The sequence below is a fragment of the Sparus aurata genome, chromosome 12 (assembly GCF_900880675.1).
Source record: "Sparus aurata chromosome 12, fSpaAur1.1, whole genome shotgun sequence".
NCBI classification, from domain to species: Eukaryota; Metazoa; Chordata; class Actinopteri; order Spariformes; family Sparidae; genus Sparus; species Sparus aurata.
The window spans coordinates 20993761-21018603 of record NC_044198.1 but is presented as its reverse complement, the minus strand read 5'-3'; the positions used below and the strand labels follow the sequence as shown (position 1 = coordinate 21018603).

The window sequence follows — 24843 nt, the reverse complement described above, 5'->3', positions numbered from 1 at the left end:
GCACTGAGATGACACAAGGCTGTGTGCAGGTAGAGCCGTCTACTGCACGAGACCAGAGCCGCTGGGATTGAGTAATATCAGGAATGTGTCGCTTGTTTGGATTTGACTTATCAGCTCAGAGCAGAAGGAAGTACGGTGGGAGGAGAGGATATCCACTTCTGTTTCTGATGTAGGCAAGACCTGCAGTAAATACAGAAGCAGAAGCAGCGATTGTGTCGGCGTATTAATACGTGTTTATTAGGAAGCTTTGAGGAACTTTCTCTTTCCACATCATTTAAAGACAAAGTAGGTTATTCTGTTAACAGAGTGAGTGTTGCCTTCCCGAGAGGCAGCTCAGAGCTGAGAGGAAATGTGCCCACCGCCTGTCTGTCTGGGTTATCTCCTGTACATTTATGAGGGTGTGGTACAGGATACGGTGATTTGTGGCAGATATCCAGAGCTTTCAATGTTTATTTATTTATTTTCAGCGCCGACGTGTGTGTTGGAGGGAAGCCATGGAGCTCATAAACGCAGCAGGAGAGCAGAGAGGAGAGAGAGGAGCTCAGGATCATTTTACTGTAATCTGATGCCTCCTTTGCTTAATTTAACTATCAGAGCAGAAAGGAGGCCGACTGTCAGAGCTGTTCTGAATGTGTTCAGCATTTAATAGGCAAAGATGCCCAAAGCATCTATAGTGCGTGACGAAAACGTATTATTCTTCGTAAGGTGGGATTCCATGACAGACATACAAGTATATATTTCATCAGAACTACTGTCGATATACAATGAGCGGAGGCCTCACAGGGTCTGAACAAACCGCAGTTTTAATGTGATGCCCAGAGGATGTATAGGGCGGCATTATTATTGCATTTACCAGTTTGGGTTTTGTTACCAAAGTGTGTTTGATCAGCCTGAATTATTCAGTGTTGGTGCTAAAAGTTCACCAAAAATTTTAATTCAGTCATTTTTGGCTAATCCCTCATGCCGAAGACAAGTCAGGTGAAGTATTGTGAAAAACTCAAGTAGATGGCGACTTGATTTAAAATGTAAAACAACAACAACAACAACAAATAAATGCATCAAAAGGCTCCATAGAACTCGTCAGGCATAATCCAAGTCTCTGGAAGCCCTGAGATAGCAAGTGGTTTTGAAAAGATGCTGTTTACATGCTTTTGAAAACCCAAATCGTCACTGTAGCTGCTAAGCTAAGTGCGTTAGCGTGCACCCCGTCTTCAGTGGGTCAAGTCATCAAGGTGTAAATAATGCTTCCACATTGCACCTGACAGGCTGTATGGAGCCATTTTATGTTTTTTAAAAACATAAAAAATCCTCTTGGTACCAGGAATATTTATACCCTGTAATCCATTCAGTAGTTTGTTGAGGCACTTCAGTCTGGACCGAAGTGGTGAATTGATCCATGGCTCTAAAATACCAAAACCAGTGATAAAGACTTTAATCGTCTGTGTCTGCTGAGGTTTACAGCAGGTTAACGTTGCAGAGTTGAACCCCAGAACCACGTTCATAGTTAATATTAATCTTATTGTACACCACAAAGCCCCTGATCCGTCAGTGAGTGCACACAAAATAAGTATGTAGAGCGTAATTTAACACTCTGTGTGTTTATTAATGGCTGTTGCTGTGGACGAGGTCCAGACAACACAGCACTGTTATTATAAACAGGAAGTCACTAAGGCAGCGGGGAAGGACTGGAGGGCCTGTTTACTTTTTAGCTGCTGCCATCCACGACATCACACTGAGGGTTCACTGCTCCTGAACGCAAAACAAACAAACTTCACTCCACCATAAACCTGAAATACAGGTGTCCCACGTTGTGTTGATGTGTCTGACAGACGTCAGGATCTGTTAAACTCCAAGATGACCAGGCTTTTTATGTTTGCTGAAGATGATTTAAGTGCATAACAAAGTGCTGAGCGATGCTTTTGTCTCTCTGTTGCAGGCTATCCTTCTACTCCGGCCACTCCTCGTTCTCCATGTACTGCATGCTGTTCCTGGCTGTAAGTACCTGCAACGGTTACATATTGATCGGCATATCGTATTAATCAGTATTTACTGGAGTGTTGTGTTCAGGGGCAGGTTGGCAGAACAGGACATTCTAGTTGATCTATTTTTTTTTTTCTTTTTTTAACCAAGTAGATTTAAAAAAAAAAAAAGAACAAAGTCAGGTGTTAATGACGTTTTTTACTCCAACCATATTTACCATCCAGCTGTGATAAACTTTACAGGCTGCTGATTCATTCAACACCAGCAGATATAAATAGACTCGGGGACAAAGTCCTGGCACCAACACAAAGCTCCCTCTCTCTCTGTATTGAGGGGAAATTAAAGGAACAGCAGCTGACATTTTAAACATGAACCTCCAAACAAACCCTGGAGTGCTTTTTACTTTTCCTCCTACTGACAATTAAACGACCACATATGCGTCAGAAATTAAGTCGGACAGTAAGAGAAGAATGTATCAGGATGAAGCGATTTAGCTTGTTTGTTGGACACGCCCTCAATTCGATAGAAACAAAATGTCTTGTTTATGACGGAATGGAACATTACATTCAGCGGATTCTTTTATGACAGCTCACCCTGCTCAGATGTTGTGATATTTATCAGTCCACGTTTTACTGATAACTTTTATCAGCGATGATCATTTCGAGGTCTGTTCCTCAAAGCGAAATGCAGCTCAGAACTTGAAAGACGGAGGAGGAAATAAATATTGGAGCGGAAGCACAAGAAAAGAGGATGTTTGTTTAATTCAGGGACAGTTTTCTTCCTGATAGATTTGTATCTAGTGTGGAAGTGGAAATGGAAATGCACTGAGTCATCTGCAGCTCATCTTCCTGACACTCCTGCAGGAATGCTGCCTGCCACAAGACTGCCAGACCTACAACAACACTCCCAGTCCTTTGTTTCCCAGTGACACTTGTATTTATTGCGAACAATCTCTAAACATAGCTGCTCCGTACTTTTTTCAAATCAAGGCCCGTCTCTCTTTCTCAGCTCTATCTGCAGGCTCGACTCCAGGCTGAATGGGCGAGGCTGCTGAGACCCACAATCCAGTTTTTCCTGATCGCTGCCTCAGTGTACACAGGACTTTCAAGGGTGTCAGATTATAAACATCACTGGAGCGATGTGCTGACCGGGCTCCTGCAGGGCGCCCTCATGGCCCTCCTGGTGGTACGTTATGTTTCCTAAAGTCACGTCACATATGTGCCAAGTTAAAAATCAAACTTGAGTGATACCGATCTTTTCATCTAACTATTGACAAGTGCATTTCCCAAATTGTTGAACTATTCTTTTGATGTTTACGAATTCTGTTTTTCTTTAAGCAGAGAATGCCTCTAAATAATTCATAATCAATGCTCTTTTTCTAATTCCTCTCCGTGTATCCTCCAGGTCTTCTGCGTGTCCGACTTTTTCAAGCCACGCGTCGACCCCCGTAAAGAGGCAGACATCCCTCACACAAGCCTGCAGGAGACCCCGACGAATGGAAACCACTTCGAGAGTCCGAACTAAGCTAATCGAGAAGTGGACAATGAACTTTGCTCTGTCCAAGACGCACACCACAACTCCCAGCTCTCTAGCCTTTCATCTCACGCAAGGTCTCATCCAAATCCCTGCATGGATTTACAGTGATTTTTACTTCACGGAAGCTACCGGAGGAATGTGCATCCCAGAAGAAGCTTTTGGAAGCTAAACCTCAGGCCTGTTTAGATTTTAAGACTTTATGATTTTAGGCGATTCGCTGTTTTTAGTCCACCGATTCTCAATCTGTAAGGAAACCTGTCGAAGCCTCGTAGACACGCTTCAGAGACTGCTGTAGATTAGAGGCTAGAGACTCTGTAAGGACAGAAAACCAACATTTTATTAATGTATGTATCTACTGAGCTGGTGGGAAGACTTCACTGCACGCTCCCACTAAAGGGTCTGACCACTGCTGGGAGGGAGAGAGAGGGGAGGGTTGGAAACCTGTGAATGTAACCTTGCTTTGTGCTTTTTCTGACCTGGAGTCAGTCTGCTAAAGGATCCGATTCAGGATCAGTCCTGTCAGCACCCACAGAGAGGGCCGAGTCTTGTAACTTTGCTGCCTTAAGTCCAGTGTTAATTAAGGGCTATTTGTTAGAGGAATGTTTGCTTCTCAAGGCTACAAGGTGCTGCACAGTAACACTGATCCTGGACCAGAGGGCAGGGTTTCTGAGAAATTCCTTAATTCCTCCCTTTATCCACACCAAGAGTTAAAGGGGTCCATCCTCCGTCAATCAGTATTTTTTGTTGTAATCCTGCTCATAAACAAACCTCTTTGGTGGAGGTAACTACCAGAGAACAGAAACCCTGCTGGTGGGGTAAAACTGCTGCATACCCTCAGCTGCTGACTCCAGGTCACTGCCACTGCCGTCTCACTCTCCAGCCGTCTAACCTCTTAGGGTCTGAGTGAGCTCGACTTGCATCATGTGTGGTTAGACAGCTGAAGAGTAAATGGTCAGTTTCAAGTCCTGTGTTGCCTTTGCTGGACTGCTACTGCTGCTATCACAGCTCCTGTGTATCCAAGAACTAATGTATACATCAAGTGAACAGACAACAATGTACTTTTGTATAATCTGTATGTAAAACAAATCACCATACAGACGTTTATTGAAAAAAAAAAAAAGTTAAATATGTACAAATGTCTAAAAGAAGAAAAAAAGGAACAACAAAGCCATTTTACTTAATATGAAAACAGAAGAAACATGTATCATGTCATGAGCCGTCACATAAAATTAAAGCATGACTTGTGTTTACTTTCTCGTCAGATTATGCACCACTTTGCTCGTTGTAAGCAAAAAAACAATAAAAGCATGAATGTTCAATGAATAACTGAATGAAAAGTTTTCACATCCTCAGACAAACATCACTCATGTAATTCTGACTGCGGATAACTCGGCTGAACAGGACGTGACAAAGTTCAGGTTGTTGGGATGAAAACAAATCTGATCTTTTTCCATGTGAAAGCCAAATTAATTAACATTTTGGGGTCAATTTATTCTCAGTGTGACAAATGTGACACAAAAAAGTGAAGAAAAATGGAGAGCCAAGAGATCCAAGAAGAGTTTATCTTCATCTGCTGGACTTTATAGATAGAGACTGGCAGCAAATACAATGTCCCTCTTGATCTTCGTTATGCCTGCAGAGACAGAAAATCATTTCTAGCTTCAACAACAAATCTACTTTGACTTTAAAACAGTGAGAAATGTTTCAGTTATGTGTCAAGAGAATAAATATTTACAGAAACACATTTTTTCTGTTACTGGCATACACACAACAAGTCAAGTAAACACACTAAGAAGTTTTACACCTTCTGGGGGAGTGACTGTAAATAAACACATGGGTGAATCATGTTTTAAACTTTCTTAAATGCCTGTGGAGCAGAGATTATACAATTTGTGACTTTTGCAAATGTCAATTCATCTGCCAATTGTTTTTTCTCAAGCAGCCGTCAAGGCGTAGTCCCCACATACACAGATACATGTGAAAAAAGAAAAATCTCCTCAGTCCAGACGAGGGTTTTAGCACCGTTACAGAAACAGTCTCCATCCAAACTAACAAATGGACATTTACCTACACTAGGTGCACCTGTGCTGATATAAACAGGAAGCAGATTGTTTTTATGATTGCAGCAGGACGGCTTTTCCCAGAATCCTCCAGGAAAATGCTGTTTTTATTTAAACATCGTCAGCAGCTGTTTGTCTCTCCTTTCCATCATTGTATTATCAGTGTCCGCTTGTGTAAATATAGATACTATAACATCCTATCCCAATCCTTCTATCAATTTACATGTAACTTACGTGTGTGTACAAATTTAAATATCCAATATCATAATGCACAATCAGAGTTCATATTTGCGTTAGGAAGCGATATCGGTGTCTGTATCAACGTTTCCAAAAATATAAATGTTCTGATTTTCTTCACCCTGAAAGGAGTTTCCCAAAAGGTCAATTTTCAGTGACCTAAACACTGTTGACATGTGTACAAAAGGCCAGATTGTGTTCGTGTGGACAAAAAAAAAAAAAAAGTCAAATTCAAAAGTTAAAAGTTCACTGCTTCCAGCCTCTGATGTGAACATTCTAATGTTCACATCAGAGGCTGGAAGCAGTGAACTTTTGACTTTGTTACCTAAATGGTTAACCCTAACCCCCTAACCCTAAAGACCACCAGTTAATTTCCTGTTGAATTACTTATTACTTATCGCCCTGATCTTTCTTACCTTCAGCAAACTTGTTCTCCAGTTCAGTGTTGCCGATGGCTTTGGCTGCAGAACACATTTGTCTCAGAACCTCCTCCAGACGACGCATGCAGCGGATGATGCTCCCTGCAGGAGACACACACACACACACACAGATTAAAATGTGTGACAAAACTTGACAAAAGACTCCTTACTTTCTACAGAATCTCTTAATAATTTCATAGTGGTTTCGAGGAATGAATCATGTATTTCGGTTCTAATTGTGAGGAACAGTGTTTATGTAGCACTTTTCCAATTAACCTCATTAATTCAAATTAACTGTGACTGCAGCCCAGAGAGTCAATGATGAATCGATTCATATTTCATTTGGTCTAAATGGAGCATTTCTGAATTACTTGGAAATCTGAGACTAAATTAAATTCCCAGTAAAAGGAAATGACACAGCTGTTAAATAAAATGTTAATCAATCATCATTTATTTCCCAATGCTCCGTTTCTCTCCGTCACCAGCACACTTGAGCGCATCTGATACTCCCTCAAGTTTCTCAACTCTGCATGACTTGCTTATTACGCTGACGTTTAATATTTCACAGCTGAAGTCAGTGTTGGGAGTCGGAGATAAAACCTGAGGAGGATAATGGACTCTGAAGCGGATTAAACCAATCCACTCATAATAAATTAATAATGCGCAATAGATGGTGAAGAAATCAAAAGGTGAAAAGGATTTGTAAAGGTCATGTTGTACTTGGCAGAGGTGGAAGAAATAGTGAGAGCCTTTTATTAAAGGGTAACTCCACCCATTTTACGCATTCAAGTTCGTTCACAGGTCTCTGGGAGTTCTACTGCAGATGTGAAAAAGTAGAATAAAGGCTTTTGTGGGCTCCAGAAGAAGCTGCATGTAATCTGATAAACTGCCTCCTGTGATGTCACTCAACAGCCACGTTGCATTGTTGGTAAAGTAGGCGCAAGGGTGTATAAAGCAGTCCACTGGTCTGGACTCGTTATGGCAGTCTAAAAACAAACAACAAAAGGCTGTCGCCTTTTTTATTTTACACATTCTTCCTTGATGTAGAGCAGCATTTTACTGTTTATTTAAAGGAGTTAAAACGCTCTTCCACTTAGAGTTTACTATTTCAGTCCAGTGGCTCCCATGCTGAGGGTCGGCTCCCTTCAAAGGGTCACAGTGTAAATCTGAGGGGTCGTGAGATGATTAACGTGAGAATAAGAAAACATTAAATTCTATGACGCAAATTTCCATTGTTGCCCCCCCCCATATTACCCTATCTTGGATTTGTGTTTGCAAAGTTTGGGATTTTTTGCCATTTTGGAACTTGAACACTCATCAAATAAATTAATCTGAGAAGATTTTAAGAGAAGTCAGTCTTTGTTTGACACGCGCTCACGTGTGTTTACCTACACGAGCTCGCTTTGAAGCGCTCACAAGCTTTGAGAGCTCCTGGTTTAATCTTTAACAATTTAAACTCAAACAATTTTATGAGTTTATTATGTGTTTATTTAATGTTAAACTTTAACCTGAAAAGTCACCTGTAACTTCAGCTGTTAAAACCCTGTAGTGAAGCAGGAAGCATCGTGAATGAGATGCAGTGGAGTAGCCTAAAGAAGCATTCAGTTTAAATGATCAAAAACAAGAACCTGTGCACCGTAGTCTCCCACTGAAAATCTGTTAAAGGTGGACTTGGACTGGTTTAGAGGATCTAATACTGCCTGTATAACACCTGTATTATAACTTCCTGTCTTGTTTGTTGATGTAAGTATTAGCGTTGCACCTTCAAAGACGTCGGTCATCTTGCAGATTTGAGCAAACGTGGCGCCGTTAGCCCAGGCGTACACCACATCCATCAGATGAGGTTTAAACTGGCCGAGGTACGTCTCCTCGTCCACCTCCAGCTTGGCGTCTGCAGAAACTTTGGCGATGCGTTTTGCACACTCCTGTAAAACAACAGACAAAAACAAGTGTTCATGTTTTCACCAAATTCAAACGTTCAATGATTAGAAACATATTCAGGTTTGTTTAACGTCACCTCACCTGCATTTGTCTCAAGGGTGCGGCTAGTTGTTCAGTCAGTTTGGGCATCTCACTGGCCTGGAGGGCAGAATGACATCATCAATGTTGTGATAGCAAACGTGTTTGAGAACAAACTGATCACAAACAGAATCCCTCTGCTGTTTTTCATTTTACCTCAACACTAAAATTAAGCTGCTGACATTTGAACATTTGAACGTCCTGCTTCTTTTTTAACAGAACTGTTTTATATGTTATAACGTCAATACATGTTTTGCATGTCTGTCCACACTGAAAGGGAACCCTCTTCCGTGGCGCTTCCTGGGGTTTTCCCTTGTTAAAAAGGGGTTTTGTTTTTTATTCTGGGAAGTTGTTCTTTACTCTTAGGACAGATGATGTCACCGCACAGACGGTAAAGCCCACTGAGACATTATGATTGGGATTTTGGGCTAAATAAATAAACTAACTTGACTAGAATTTGACCGTTAGCCTCTGAAGGTCCCCGTCTGTATTCTGTTTACAAAACCCTTTTCTCACTCAAAGTGGACAATTTTAAGCAATGTCATTAATATATAGTTTGCCGCTAACAATTTATCTGTTAATCCTGAATTATATATGACACATGCTGGTCGTTTTTATTAGAAACTGTTTTAACCACTGACTTAATCGATGTAGCCCGCTCTGTTTGCATCAAACATTAAGGGTTAAAAGAACAGTTAAAGTAAACACAAAGTTACTTGAAAGATAAACTAAATAACACAAAATAATGACTTCATTTAATGAATTTCATTTTACGAACCTATTTTGTTTTTAATCACAACTGAGGTCAAAATTCTCGCATATACGGTGTTGCCAAATTAAAGCATATTACCTAAAACAAATCACAGGGAACCCTTTATCTAGAACAGTTAATCTCTGTTTAAAGAATGAGGGGACAAAACAAAACAGAGTCCACACTGAGGTGGAGAGAATGGCTCCTTCCTGTGCTGGTTGTTATCGTCGATTGAAGCTCTTTAAATGTCAGATTATGTCATTGGTTTATTAAACACACGCAGGTTGGATGGTTTGCTGTCATCTCAAGCTAAACTAGCAGCAGGTGCTCTTTAGTGACAGGCGACAGCTGTTCACACACACACACACACACACACACGCAAACACACACACACACACACACACACACACACACACAAACACCCACACCCACACACACACACAGTGGTTGTGTATTGGTATGCATTAACAGCTGCCTGTCGTGGTTCCCTCTCACAGAAGACAGACAATGAGAGCCGTGATAGAGTTAAACAGGAGTTTGTTCTGTTGTTCTGAGGACTGAGCGGATGCCGAGCCAAAGAAAAGGTTTGTTGAACCATCTGATGCTCGATTGCCTCGTTGAGAGAACAGGCTTCATTAGGCAAGACAAACACACATCAACCTCGGGTTTCTGTTTTGGTTGCATTGCAGGGGAAGAGGCCAAGAAATGCGATTGGGGCTTGAAACGTGTGCGATGGGGGAATCAGCTGTTTATTTCAAATGTTTGGGAGAGGCTTAAATATCTGTTTGTGCAGAGAATTAAAAGGAATCAAAAGTGTTTGTGGGCATTTGTTCCTACATTCTCCTGGAAGACGAAGCAGGACAGCAGGGCGGTGGCTTGTTCGACCGTGAGATCGTTGAAGAGGCCGTTGAAAATCATCTCCGTCAGCAGGAGCTCGTCACCACTGGAAACATTCACACAGACATTGATTAAATGCTTTTTATTTGTCATTTTATCAGACAGGAACTTAGACATTTCTTCCCTGTTTGGCAGGGGTGTTGGAGGCAATAAGGACAGGTGAATGAAGATGTTCCCTCATGTTTCGGCCCAGTCAGGACTCACAACCACTCAAAAGCAATGTCCGGAAATTTCCAGAAATCATGACCATGTCACTCAAGATAATCCACAGATGTTGTTGTAAGCAGGTTCATGATGGAACTATTTTCTTGCTTCAAACCTTCACCCATAAAAGGAAGCATCATCTACTTAATGTTTAAATCCTGCACTGTCCCAACTACAAGCCTCCTGCTCATGATTCGATGCCGTTTCCTTTGAATTAAGAAGCATTATTACATCTGTATTATATGACAAAGTACCCTACCTGCTTATTTCACATGCGACACGTCCTTTCATCTCGATGACATCGGAGGGACTGGCGAATCCGAGGCGTCGCAGAACTCTCTTCCTGCACTTCAGCTTGTCCATCTGCAGGACAGTCCGAGCTTTCTTCAGCTCTCGCTTGGCTGTTCGAACATCTGCTGCGATCTAAAATGAAAACACGCAAACGTAAAAAGTTTAGCGGATACAAAATTGGGGAAGCGCTTCCAGGGTTTCTATAAAAAGATTAAAATGATTAAAAGCTCTGTGATAACTGCCAGCTGTGATGTGCATGAGCTCACTTTAAACACTTCACTAACTGTCACAGTGATGAAGTGGAATGTTTGAGTTATCTGCCAACAAGTGTTCTTCAGTTTTCTTATCTGTCCTCAATGATTTCCATTATCCACTTTAACCTTTACAACTCAGGGTCAAAAAAGGAAACACATGTACAGAGATGTTACCAGAAAGGTTTATTAATCAGAGATAAGATGTATATTCTAGATAAATCAACCCTATTTTTCTCTGTACTGGTGTGAGATATTCAAAAGGTCTATCACACATGCACTCAGCACGCTACAGAGTTTAAACTTTCTCATGTTCAAGGTAGCAAACGCCCAAAAAGCCCCACGACAAAGAAGAAGCATCAAAACCACGACAGTAGGTGTTGCAACAGGCCTGTAAAGGCCAAGCGGAGGTTAGCTGGAGAAATTAAACAGGATTAGCAGCAGAGAGCTGTCGAGGTATTGTGGAGATGCTGACAGAGGAGCAGGATAATCCCCCACTCGACCAATCAAACATAAAGTAATCCAGTTTACACTCTACTATAAAACCCTATCATTTCACAACACACAGAAAGCCATAGAGGGATGTAAATGTTTATGCAAATTGTCAGACATGGTCTGGTTTGCCTTTTTTCCACAACTCGTAAAGCCAACGAGGCTGCTTTGCGTCCATCACACTCTGCCTTTTTAACTCCCCCGGTATGAGTAGTGTACTGGAGTGAATTGATCTGAATCATCTGACTGAGTCCTTGAAAAACAACATAATTATATCTTTGTATGTTTACTTTTTTAAAATGTAAATGCTTCAGGGACAGAATTGTATTTGGAAAAAAGGTGCACATTCTGACTTCCCCAAACCTGATGTGTCGTTGATATTTTGTTACGGGATCAAATTTCGCTTGTTCTAGTGTTGAGTTCCTACACTGTCCTGTAAAGGGAACGTTCTGTGATTCAGGAACTGAAATTGGTTTATTTCAAATACAATGCAATCAGCTGAATTTATGTTCCTCTCAGGATAAACTGCAAAAAAATTTGATAATCACTTTTCTCATACTTTTGTAATAAGCGCCACCACAAGGCCAAGCATGACTGTACAATGTCACAAAGTCCCTCGTCTGGCTGTGACAGAGTTATTTTAAAAAGGTCCAGTGTGTGGGGCTTTCGTAGCATCTCGCAGTGTGGTTGCAAAAACGGAACACTATAACTGTGAAATGCCCACTCTAGAGCTTGTTTTTGGTTTGTCTGTTCTAGGCTACCGTAGAACAATGGCGGCCTATGTAGAAGTGGACCAACTCCTTCTGTAGATATAAGACATGAATCCATTCTAAGTTAATGTAAACACAATATTTCTTAATTTCAGGTGATTATAAACTAATGAAAACTTAATTGTGAATATTATTTTTCAAGATATCCCCTTAAATCACACACACCCTGGACCTTTAAACAATTAAATGCATGAAAATAATTAATGTATGGTTTTAAATGGTAATGGTTGTTGTCTCTCTACAAGTGCATTTGGGGTATTTGGGTTTACAGATGGCTGTTTTGATTTTAATATGTTTTATAAGAATTTGTTTTGGTCACTGATTTGTTTTATGAGAAGAGTGTGAACCGTGCCCTCTTTTTGTTCCGGACTTCTTCGTGGGAAAGCACAGAGAGAATAAATGCAACATAGACCCTGATTTGTTTTGTTTTATTGTCTGTAACTGCAGAAGATTGTGTGGAGTTGTGCTGCAGCCTTGCAATAAAATGCTGAAATGTCAAAGGAAGTGTGGTCCTCGTCACTTACACAATACTACGCAGAATTAAACCCACCTGGTAAAAAAAAAAAAAAGATTCTTTCCCATGATTGCTGTGGTACGTTTTGTTTTGTTTTCAGGCCTATAACTGAGGGTGAGGCAGTGTATGAATAATGTCCTTTCTGTCTTCCTGTGTTTGTATGAGTATATGGCCAAAGCCGACCTGTCTGGCAGGAGGAGACAAAGGAAGGTCACCTAACAAAAGGTACCCAATGTTGATAAAAAAAAAATTAAAAAAAAGAAATACAGAAAGAACCAAACCCAACTGTGGTCTGTCATTAAATGGCTGGCTTTCAGTAAGGTTTGACGTATAACAGCATTTTCTATGGCTGGCCTTTAACTCTACCACACATTCAAAGTCAGTTACTCACCAGAGCTTTCTTCTCACAGAGAGAATAAACAGATTCCAAGTTGGGGTCGCTGTGCAGGGGGTGGGAGTACATGCGGTGCTCAAAGGCCTCCACTTTCTGAATAACTTTCTTCAGGGCAGGGTCTTTGATGCCCATGTCATCGATGGGGTCGAGCAGAGGAACGCCATCTGGAAAACGTTTCTGTACCTCCTGCAGACAAAATGTTTGGAGGCAAAGAAGCAATAATTTAGATCATGATTCCAGTTTCAGCTGTGCCATTTCTTTGTATTCAAGATGGCTACATCTTGTACCTGTATTGACTTGAGCATGAGCTGTCTGTTGTCAAAGGGCCTCAGGTCTTTGGGGATGTAAAGGCGAACTGAGCTGATGGAGGTCAGGAGATGGAGCATCACTGGGACCACCTGGAAAAAGATTAGAGTTACAGTCAAGCGAGTCACATCGATGTATGTTTTATGCGTGTTCTGCTGTGCATTTGTTTCACCAACCTGCATCTCTCCCGTCTCCCCCAGAGCAGCAGGTTTAGCGGCTTCAGTTGCAGCATCTTTAACGCTGTCCTTACTACAGTGGACCAAAACCTCCACCACATACAGCGGCTCCGACTCTGTACTAGTCTAAAAGAGGAAAAGCATATTAGTCACAGAAAAGCATAAATGGTAGTCACATCTGTGTGACACTGTGACACAGACTTACCTTCACATTAGACTTCTTGCAAAAGTTTACAACGACACCCCAGCCAAAGTCAGCATCTTCGTTTTTCACCTTTGGGATCAAAACAAAGAGTTGTTAAATGATGCATTAAACTCCACAATTTCTGTCATCAAACTGTAAGTGTGTGAAACGCTACCTTGACAAGTCGCCCAGGCTGCAAGAAGGGCAAGCAGTATTTGGGTTTGTGGATGAATTCTTGTATCTCTTTCCCAAGTTTGGCCAGCTGCTGTCTGATTTTAAAGTAAGTGACCACGGCTTCTTCGTTGGGAATCTCAATAGTGTGGTACTGCTCCTCATACTTCTTTATTTCTGCACGGACAAAAAAAATCAACAATATGGTGAAAGATCAGACTAGAATTAAGCCAGCATATAAATTGAGGATTTCCATTCATCAACTTCTCGATATGGAAGATATCATTGTGGAATCAGACTCAAATTGCAGTCATTACAGTCAAAAGTGTGCTTGTGTTTATCTTCTGTATGTCTTTATCAAACACAGTTGTTTGCCATTTATTTATTTTGCAAAATACAGCCTCTGAGAAGATTTTGGCACAGCACAAATTCAGATGTCAGTGACAATGTGGCCGATCTATTCAGTCCTATTATATGTTTAGGTCCACGTGCCTATTTGCACTAAGGTTGGGTATGCTTACTTTCCACAACACCAGGCAAAGCCCTGTAGTGTTGGAACTGGTAGAAAGACTTTTCCAGCATGTACTCCGGGTTGATCTCCTCCACTCGCAGCAGGTTGAGCACCATGTTGTAGGTCAGGTGGAAGGCACTGTTTAAAGGATCTGCTGAGCCCTGCAGAGCACAATAAAAAACAGACAGAATAAAGATAAAGATGAACAGAAAAAGAAAGGCTTTTGTTACAATTATAAACAGCTGTGGTTAATCACATGTTTTCATTGTGTTGTTAGCAATTTACTGAAAGTGCCAAGAAGCTACGAGGTCTAAATAAAACCAAGCTGAAATCACTTTTCTCAAATTAAACAGTGAGGAGGATCTAGCTATCACACCCTCTGAAACTCCACAACCACAGATATGTGTTTGACAGCTTTCTCCAAGACACCACTGGAGTTAACGTCAGTTTTACATTAACACAACCTTGTTCAAAAGCTACACAGCTACAAATTTATAGCAGCTATTAAAGTGTCACATCAAAGACAATAGACTAAGAGCTTCTGGCTTCCTTATGACTGTGAATTGTCGAGCTTCTGACTGAGCACCAAATGGCCTGCTGATCCATAGAGTAACAACTTAAGAGCCACTTCAGCCAATTTCCATTCAATCGTTCAAACTAATTGTCGGTGAGACTGCGGGAAGTGTGTCACTTATGGGACTGAAGCAGAAGGAGGTACGGACGGCACTGAAGTGGTTTGCAAATGCGCGATCGCTGACGAGCAGTTGTATTCAGAAAAATGACTTTAATACATAGCAGCCATATGCACGGTACCTTGAGTAGCTGTTTGCCAATAGCTGGACTCATCTTCTCATCCACCATGAAAATAACAATGCCCCTGTCGTCCATTCCTCTCCTCCCAGCTCGCCCAGACATCTGGATGTACTCACCTGAGGTGATCTAGATCACACAAAAACACACACAACATTAAGAAAGAGAAATGTTAGTGAATGCTTTCCTATGCCTGTAATATGACGGACGTTTGTTTAACAGACGAAGAAATTATACTGCTGAAAAAAGGCAGGGAGACACTGTATTGCATATTTGAGTGAGAAGATGTAATGTTTTGGAAAATGATTGAGGTATTTCTACAATCTGCGGCTAGCCAAGTATCTGCATTACTAACATGGAGATCTAGATGATGAATCTGTCCGACCCGTTCTCCACAAGTCTCTGAGGACTACTCTCTGCATAGCACATGGCTCCGATTCATTTCCACATCTACTGCTCTTTCAGCAATAAAAATGCTGAAAAAGTCTGATAAGATTATTTTTGTGTTGAAATAATCTGATCTTCATTTCAGGCATGCCATGAGATCAGCTCTTGATTTGAAACACAGTGCGCTTCAGGAATGAGAGCTTTGTGTATTTAAACGTGTGAGTGCCTGCGTGGAGCTTTGGCACCATCAGATCCACCAGATGTTCCTGATGAACGTCTTGGAGGGCAGTTTTCCTTCTCTCCCTCTCTCTCTCACACAGCCTTTGTGCGTGTGTGTGAGCTGGAAATCAGTGTGTATGAAGTGAAGATGAAGGGTGCTTCGAAGTGACGGCAGCTCCACACACACAGCCCCCAGCTCTTATAAACAATACGTGGCTGTTTATGTGGCGTTGTGAGCTGCAGGACTTGAAGACCTTATAAAGGCCTCACAGCAACACACTGTGCGACGACTCCACACTGCACACGGGGCAGAACTGTTGTTTTAAAGAGATAGCACAGTTTATGGGGAGCTGCACTATTTTAAACTGGCTACTTACTGAGGGTGCAGTAACCACAGCTCCCCTTAAAAGGCAGAGGAATATTTCCAAAGATGGATGCCTGGTTTACAGAAACTACACTTTTTGGGCTCATTTTCTTAATTATGTGTGCCCACAGCCACAGCTATGGAAATTGCAGTTACACAACATAATTTGCTCTTTAAGACTTTGGATATAACATAGGATGAGGAAAATGTAATGAATATCCAGACATAATTTCCTCTTGACAGGACAATTGACCAATCATGTGACGATAACTGTGTGTGTGTGAGAGCTCTTACAAAGCGATGATTCTTGCCATCAAACTTGCGGGCGCTGGTGAAGAGCACAGTACGAGCAGGCATGTTTATGCCCATGGCAAATGTCTCTGTAGCAAACAGCGCCTGGGGTTGAGAATTAAAAAAAAAAAAAACAACACAACATAAGCATAATATCAACGTAGTATTCTTACAATTGTCATTTTCAATCCAGTCTGCAAAGTTACCCTTTAGAGTTTTCACACAAATTTATGTTTGCATTGAAGGTTTCTCACTAGAAGGCATTGCGTGGATCCTTGAGGCTTAATAAATGTGTTCAATGTGTTTCATTCGTCATGAAAATCATTTATATGGTACGTATGTGATGATTGAACTAAAAAATATCAAACCTAATGTGTGATAGTGTGGGTTGAACATTCCTTGAACAACATTTACAATCACTTGCAGTAACCTTGATTAGACTAATGTCAACAGTTAACACTTCAGTGTGTTTTGATGCAGAGACAGTGGTACCTTGAGCAGGCCTTCAGAGAAAAGGATCTCTATGGTCTCTTTCAGGATGGGTAGAAGGCCTCCATGATGGATACCTATCCCCCTCTTCAACAGTGGCAGCACATGCTCCACCTGATGAACACCCAGGGCAGTGAGAGAAAGATGAGCGTTTAGGTGACAATGCAAACTCAACAGTTCGTTCATAGATGGAGACAGAGTGGAAAAGCGCCTAACCCTCGTAGTGGAAATGTGTGATGTTGGCTTTGCTGATGCTCGTGCCATAGTGGGTTACCCACTGACAGCCATTACCTCAACACTGCTGGTTTTTATAATGTGACTCAGCACAGCGGGGTAGAATAACAGCCGCACAGTGTTTGAGCGCATGTTGACATTATGTGTGCAAGTATTTACAGTAAAGGCAGTTTAACGGTCTTCTCGTAGCAGAAAATGAATGAAAAATGCTGAGGGCATTTTTTTTTCTGAGCTTTTACAAGGTGGCAACACAAAAACTGGAGTGAGAGTAACGTGATGGTCTGAAAAACATCACACGTAATGGGAGGAAACAGAGAGCAAGATCTGTCTTCCTCCTGCTCACCTGAGGGAGTTTCTTGTCTTCGTCTGAGAGACAGTCCACAGCGTTGTTGAACACTTCCTCCACAAGACGTTTCTCATCATCTGGAACACAGAAACCGTGCGTTTGCTAATAACGTCTTCTCACAGCTGTTCAGAAAATGTTCTAAATATTAGCTTCAAGACATTTTTTTTACATCCTGAAACTGTGCGTCTCAGCTTCTCATCCACATGGACAATTTGGGGTAATTTAAAAATGTTGCTTCAGATATAATTTTTTCTGGCACGTGTGGTCAATGTGGGACAACGCGGAGAGTAATTTAGTGAACTGCTTGCAGGAAAAGTTTAAACACCAAGGTTGAGATTGAGCAACAATATAATGATTCGGCATTTGCTGCAGGTCTGTGTTAACTATAGATTCTATCTGATGAACGAAACAGTTTGTCCAATTCATCCCATTTTGTAGAATTTACTTTCAGTTCTTAAAAAATATCCATAACGTTCAATTGTTGTTTTAAAGCCACTGATTGAAGCTGAGTGCTTGACTGCTGCCACATTTTTAACTGACACTTTTCTTGTAATGGGTTGCATGTGAATGTACCGAGTGTCCCAACCAGTGCTTTATTCTTTTTAACAATCATTTGCTGTGGCTGGTTAGCTATACATGTCCATCCTTGTCCATGTGGAAACTTAGTCACAACTCTTTCTTTATCCATTTTGGGTGCCAGTGTTAGTCATAAACTTGGACTTCCACAAAACCCCATGTTGTTTTTTTAACGTCATATGACTTCAGTGTCAGTGAGAATTATTTTAATAGTTTAATAACAAAGCATTACCACAGACAAATACACTCAGAGTCCAAAGTAAAAAGAGTGGTTATCCAAGGCCATGGCTCCAGCCAGTACATCCTCTTTATAAACACAACACCCAGAGTCACAAATCTAAAAACACCTCCACTCACGGCCCCTAGAGCTAGCACAAGTTCATTACACTGAATGTCATTCAATGAGCAAGAAGTCTTGTGTTTTTTCCAGAGGAAGTTAAGAGGGCATCTGAAAAGGAAACTATTCCACCTCTGAGAAGCATGATCGCTCCATAATAATCAGATCTTTGACCTTAATAACATGCAGGTGGAAAAACTGTGATGTTGGTGTTAAAGGAAGGGCAGCAAAAGATAAAGGTGATTCCTCTAAGGGGCTGTAAACATCACGCCAAACTTAAAGGCATTCTGCAAAATGAAACTTGTCAGGGGCTTTAGTAGCAACTTCTGTCAAGTCTGGGACAATGACTCAAGCGACACATTTGTAATCTTTGCTTTGGCAGAGATCTTCATTTCAAACCTTGTCAAGTTCACTCTGGGCCAAAAGCCAGGATAGTTCAGTGTCTGCAGCATCAGTTTTCCCCAAAAACTCCCCCACCTTGACCTAACCGTTGGCCTATTGTTGAACAAAAGATCACATCATCAGGAATTATCCTCTGTGGTCCCATGAATATCCAAATCGGTTCACAGCTATGTGACCCGTAATTGCTGAAATTATGGCTCTGGACCAAACTGCTGGATGAACAAACATAGTTATTATGCTGCTGTACAACCAGAAAACTACTACTGCTGCACATCAGCATCACAACAACACAATCTGGTTTAATGTCCACCTGTCATGTCTCTGCACGAACCAACCAAACATGTATAATTTGTCTGTTTAATGCTGCAGTTCTGGACTCGGTCAGCTGGTTTGTGTTTCGGCACCAGCCGGTCCCCTGACTCCAATGCGGCTCTGCCATTCCACAAAACACTGCCCAGAAACTATGTGTCACAGGAAGGGAGAGGGGGGGGGACTCTGTCTTTAGTGTTCACAAAAACAGAGTGCGCAGAAGATACTGATGGATGGAAGAAAGAAAGCAGAAAAGGTAGAAGAGAGAGAATGGGGGGTGGAGAGAAACCAGGAGAGCTACGTGGCTCCCTCTACTCATTATAACCCACCTACACATACAAACAGAGGAGCTCCATAACACCAACAACCTGCCTACATACATGCTGCTTACACTATCTGGCTTCTCCACTATTTGCTAGAGAGAATTGGCCCCTATGAGTTTCCAAATGACAGACAAAGAAAGAAAACAACTCTAAGGATTGAAACTCGAACTGTTAATAGTTAGGTTTATACCAAGGCTCACTCCAAGTAAAGATGTCAGGAACATTTGTGATACAATTTTTTTGTAGTGATGAGAAACATGGCTCACATTTTGTCATGAACGTTTCTTATTAAAAGATTTGAAGCAGCTTTCATTTTTTATCGATCCTGACGGCCCCTGCAGACAAAAGCAATAAGGGCACAACTGCCTCCTGACATAAAGAGCTCAATCTGGCTCGCACATGCATTTGAAAGGCAGTCAACAATTAAAATTTTAATTGACATGTACGATATGGATTTCTTTTTTTTTTTCAAATATTTTTTGGGCCTTTTTATGGCCTTATTGATAGAACAGCTGAAGATATGACAGGAAACAGGGAGAGAGAGAGGGGGAGTGACACGCAGCAAAGGGACCCAGGCCGGGAGTCGAACCCGGGTCCACCACAGAGCCTCGGCACATGGGACTCGCGCTCCACCAACCGAGCCAAACGGCGCCCGTATGGATTTCTTTTTAAGCGGAACTTTCCTAGTAATAATAACTATGTAGAAATTACCAAGCTTCTCGCTGATGGTCTAAATTTCTTATGTAGATCATCAAGAGGTAACTGTATTAAACTTTCATAAGCAGTTAACAACTCCTTCTACCATGTTTAATAAAATAATAATTTCAATCTGACTTCTACTCCTGGATACCATCAGCCTCATTTTCTAAGAAAATCTTTAAAAGAAAATTCTCACAACCCATGACGCGTTTGGAAATGAGAAATTATGGTTGGCAGAGTTTTTCCATTTTTTTGTAATATTGACGAAAAAATTGGCAGCGCTGTGTTGGGAGAGCTCAGCCTTAAAACAAACCTCCTCATTTATAAAAATGTCACAATGCAGGGAAAACAAACCAAAGACTGGGGAAGAAAATGTTTCCCAAGTAAGACTTCATACGCATCATGTTTTATTTCACTGACAGTGCCTGAGGCAGGTGGATACGAGCCAAACTCAATCTACGGCTGGATTATCTCCCATCCAGCAGAGATTTGTCCTCATGAACCAACATCACTTATCCTCTGGCCCGAACAGCAAGACCAGCTGTGCAGGCACAATAAGCCATATTCATGGCATTCGCTCAGTGGGGAGGATTTATTCAGCTCGGTTTGCCAACAATTTAGCATTTTGGTGTGAGGTTTCGCTTGCCTAATTTCAACTCCCTCCCTGACCCGCATAGCAATTTGACACAAAAATGTATTTATTTTGGCGTTCCAGTGTGCAAAGACAAACTGCTCACCAACTCTGAAACTCACCATGAACGTCATCATTGATCGCTGTGCCGACATTCTGAATTTATATCTGATCAGAGAGTAACGCAGCGAGCAGCCCACAACATCAATTTAGCTGAGAGGAAAATTATATCCAGCTGACATTCGATCACTTTCTACTAGCAAAATAGAAAGATTGGTAATTGCTGCATATGACAGGGAACAGACAGACAAAACCGACATCAAAGACGAAGGCCTGCTGTTGTATCGCCTCATGTCGCCTGTGTCTCAGCCAGAAAGTTGCGCCTGAACACACCACAAAGGCGACAGCTAACTGCCAACTAGTTGATGCATTCTGTGCCAGAGATGTGCCTGTGAGAGATGATTGCTCTCCTAACCACCAGATGGCAGTAGTCTGTTTTCGTCATTCAGAAAGAGAAATCTGAAGACTAATGCCTACAGATAAACAACTTGCAAACTCTTGCTAATATAGCTACTTCTAACTAAGAACATGTCTGATAAAAAATTTTGAATAACAAATACACATACCTCTGTTAAAATCCAGTTTGGCCACCTGCAGAGCGTAGGCTTCACACTCTTTCTTACTGAAGCTGAAAATGATGACAGGCTGGAAGTTCCTCTCCATGATCATCTTCACTATCTTGAACACGCTGGATGGACCTACAGATATCATGTATGTGAGTAACATGAATTATGATGGAAATTACTGATTTTTAACGTTGGGAACTGACACACACACACACACACACACACACACACACCTCTAGTGCCTCCTTTCCGTCCTCTCGGGTCCCACTTGCCTCCTCCACTTCCCCCAGAATCTCCTGTGTCTCTCAGCACCTGCATCGCTGTGTTGAAGTTGTCCTCTCTGAAGTCTCCCTGGAAAAGAAGTAACACACACAAATATTTTATGACTCATTATGAAGTATGGTCCTAATCAACGCATCCAGGTAAATCTAGGCTTCAACTGGATTAATTAGCCACTTGTATTTCATAGCTCTGACAGACCCCAAAAGGGCAGTTTGTGTTGGAGCTTACATTCTCATCAACAACAAGGTGGAGTCCATCGCCCCCTGCTGGGAAGATGTAGTGTTGCAGTGGAGTGGGACGGTAGTCTGTGTAGACTACATGGCATGGCTACAGGAGACAGAAACGTCTTGTTAATTATGTTGCACAAAGGGCAAAAAACAAAAACAATGTTGGTGACCTTTTAATGTAGACAGACATTGTCCTCTCCTCGTATTACATAAAATAGGAGGGACAAAGAAACTTAACCCTTATAAATATATTATGAGCCAGTACAACATTCAACCTGCTTATGTAGGTGGCAGATCCACTCAGCAAACTGCCTGGCATTGGGGATGGTGGCTGACAGGAAGACGTAATGCACATTGTCAGGAAGAAGAATGATGGTTTCCTCCCACACCACACCACGCTCTGAAATACACAAAGAGTGATTTGTTATAATCAAAAGACCTCTCTGAGAAATGTTTGTATTCTTATCCAGAAACCCCGGGCCAGCTGCCAAGAAATGAAAAATCTTCTGTTATCATGAACTAAACAAGCTGTTGTGCTGAAATATGATAATAAAAATAATCTAATCTGTTAAAAACTCTTAAAGTCAAATTAGTCTTTATTTTTGCCCAGTAGAGGAAAACACATTATCTGTACATTCATACAGCAAGTCTAGAAGACTTGCAAACAAGAAAATTCTTTGAGGAAAAAGTCAATACAACAAACAAAGAAACAATCTTGAATCATATGTATATGCCTGCTGGGAATGTATCTATTGATATGAGTGGTTCCTGCAATAGGGCCAAATGTTTTCCAAACTGTATTCGGTACGTACCTGCATCTCTCATGTAATGGATCTCATCAAAGACGACCCACGCCACCTCCCTCATGATCTCAGAGCCTCGGTACAGCATGCTCCTCAAAATCTAGGAGTAAAGCGGTTTATCATGTCAGATCAACCTCTCAGTGCTGTGTCACAATTTCCAAACAACCCTCTAAAATAAAAAGTGATGTTAGACAAAAGTTTTTAATAATGCAATTTTTTTTTAAAGATATAACTTTATCGTACCTCTGTTGTCATGACGAGGCAGGAGGCGGTGGGGTTGATGGTGACATCACCAGTCATCAGTCCCACATCCTGGAACTCCTCATACATTTCCCTGTACTTCTGGTTGGAGAGGGCCTTGATGGGGCTGGTAAAGATCACTCTCTGTTTCTCTCTGAGGGCCAGTGCAATGGCATATCTACAGAAGGAGAACAAAGGGTAAATCAGGTGAGATCACTAATCCTCCATTACCATAGTCAATGAATTACAACTGGAAGTAGGTCTAAAAAGTATTTTCACTGGAAATGTTAACAAAAAAAATCCCTCATGATCTCATGTTAATTGAAGACACTTACTCAGCACAGACTGTCTTGCCAGCAGAGGTGTGTGCAGATACAAGCACGGACTCATTGTTGTCAATACATAAGAGGGCCTCACGCTGGAAAGGGTCAAGAACAAAAGGGTACTCCTGCAAGACAAGCAAGACATGTCAAAAACAGTAGGAGTAATGTTAGTTCATGTAAACCAGCTAGACCTTAAAATATATTGTTACAAAGAATGATTGAATGCTGTATTAATTCATTTCAGTGTTACTGGATGATAAAATATGAATTCCACGAGTAATTAGTTATTATACCTTTGCTGCTTTCCCCACACGTGGTTTCAGTGGTTTATATTCATCACTGGCAGGCAGAGCAACCTGTTAGGAGAGGCAGAACTTTTAACAACTCGAGTTTGACATTCGAAATCAGAGAAATCAGATAGATGACGAATTAAAAGAAAATCCTGGGATCTTGTTGGAATATAAAATGACAACAAACTAAAACACCTAATGAAAATGAACAATGGTCATTACAGTAGAGTTTCAGAAATGTTAAGATTTGTCATCCATCTGTTACTTTGCTTTATATATGTTCTTTACCTCATGTGAGCATCCTTCCACAGTCTCGACTTGCTCCACCTTCACCTGGGGCATAAATTCTGCAAGACTGAAACAAAACAAACAAAACACCTGTTACCTACAGAGTAACTTATAACACATTCTGAATCATCTCAAGCTGATGTCTGTGTGTAAATTTGCTTTAGGTTTACAAAAGAATGTTATTTTTGATGGCTGAGGTAAGTGTGAATGTCTTTGTTGTTGTTTTACTTCATATTCTGGAGGTTAGCTTAAATTGATAAGATTGCAGGATTGGTATATACACATTGACAAAGTATTACAACTACATATTCCAACTGACAGCACTCAGTCATAATAACATGCAGTTGAATCAACACTTCCCTAATTTAAGCTTTAACAAAATGAGATTAATATTTATTGCTAGGGGTACATAAGCAGACACAACTCACACCTGAGCACCCTGTACAGGTACACAGTGTTACGGTAACCTATAATGTAACTCTTCTCACTTTAGGTCATTAGCAGACACCGCCTCATGTCGCGGTCTCTTCCCAAACACCACCTCCTCTCCACCGTCACTATCCGCCTCCCTCTTGGCCCGGGGAGATGGACCACCATCCTTGTCATTGCCATTTTTACTTGGAGGTTTCCTGGAAAAGAGGGAAAACAAACAAGTGAGAACTGCGGTGAGCTAGCTAACCCCGTCTTGTTACGTTACACAGGTACGTTAACAATACACTAACGGTTAGCTGCCTAAATTAGGATACTGTGACTTTAAATCTCCCAACCTCACACAAAATTAGATAAAAGATATACCTAACACACCAAAAATATCCAAAACCCTATTCGAGTTCACGTTTATGAACAAAATCCGGCATTTTAGCATGTGTTTCACTAACGAGCTAGCTAACTAGCATGTTGACGTTACTGACGCTGCTTCACTGTATGGCACGAGCACACATGATGCTACGTTCAGGATCCCTGGACAATCGACGTTTCTGGTATCAAATCGTCAATCGTAACAATGCAACACGCTCAGTAACCTACCCAATATCTGGTGTCAAAGACGCGGGTATCTTTTTGGCTGTCGTAGTTTGTTGTTCATCGTCAAACACGCTGAACAAACTATCTCCAAAAGCGTCTGCCATGATTGTTAGGGGCACCTTTCCCACAATTCAACACGAGGTTTTGCCCGGTAATACTTC

At 41.3% G+C, this 24843-nt stretch overlaps 2 protein-coding genes across 4 annotated transcripts in view; one reads left to right on the top strand and one right to left on the bottom strand.

The window, feature by feature from the left end:
• The window catches only part of plpp1a (phospholipid phosphatase 1a), a 14689-nt gene extending 9982 nt beyond the window's left edge, over positions 1-4707 (top strand). For both annotated transcript variants that reach the window (XM_030436545.1, XM_030436544.1), the window contains exons 4-6: positions 1937-1994; positions 2989-3165; positions 3385-4707. In XM_030436545.1, coding sequence (XP_030292405.1) covers positions 1937-1994; positions 2989-3165; positions 3385-3504 — 355 coding nt within the window. In that variant the 3' untranslated portion in view covers positions 3505-4707. The remainder of the gene's footprint in view (positions 1-1936; positions 1995-2988; positions 3166-3384) is intronic.
• On the bottom strand, positions 4677-24842 carry mtrex (Mtr4 exosome RNA helicase). 2 transcript variants are annotated; one of them, XM_030436540.1, is made up of 27 exons: positions 24686-24842; positions 24148-24288; positions 23660-23726; positions 23375-23437; positions 23094-23206; positions 22762-22936; positions 22528-22618; positions 21991-22115; positions 21717-21815; positions 21440-21557; positions 21207-21338; positions 17301-17380; positions 16727-16837; positions 16238-16339; positions 14977-15102; positions 14174-14324; positions 13657-13829; positions 13503-13571; positions 13298-13423; positions 13103-13213; positions 12813-13001; positions 10363-10526; positions 9840-9945; positions 8255-8311; positions 7995-8157; positions 6230-6334; positions 4677-5149 (listed from the first exon to the last, which is right to left on the bottom strand). In XM_030436540.1, the coding sequence occupies exons 1-27, from the start codon at positions 24784-24786 to the stop codon at positions 5097-5099; spliced, it is 3111 nt and encodes a 1036-aa protein (XP_030292400.1). In that variant the 5' UTR covers positions 24787-24842; the 3' UTR covers positions 4677-5096. The 2 variants fall into 2 exon arrangements, with proteins under 2 accessions (XP_030292400.1, XP_030292401.1); XM_030436541.1 differs by lacking the exon at positions 24686-24842 and adding an exon at positions 24455-24585.
• Between the last annotated feature and the right edge of the window lies 1 nt (position 24843).

Coding starts and splice junctions, on each gene's coding strand:
- mtrex (XM_030436540.1), bottom strand. CDS start 24,786: ATGGCAGACGCTTTTGGAGATAGTTTGTTCAGCGTGTTTGACGATGAA. Junction 13,002..13,102: donor TCATGCTCAAGTCAATACAG/GTACAAGATGTA, acceptor TTTTGTCTGCAG/GAGGTACAGAAACGTTTTCC. Junction 8,312..9,839: donor GCTTCGTCTTCCAGGAGAAT/GTAGGAACAAAT, acceptor TCTGCCCTCCAG/GCCAGTGAGATGCCCAAACT.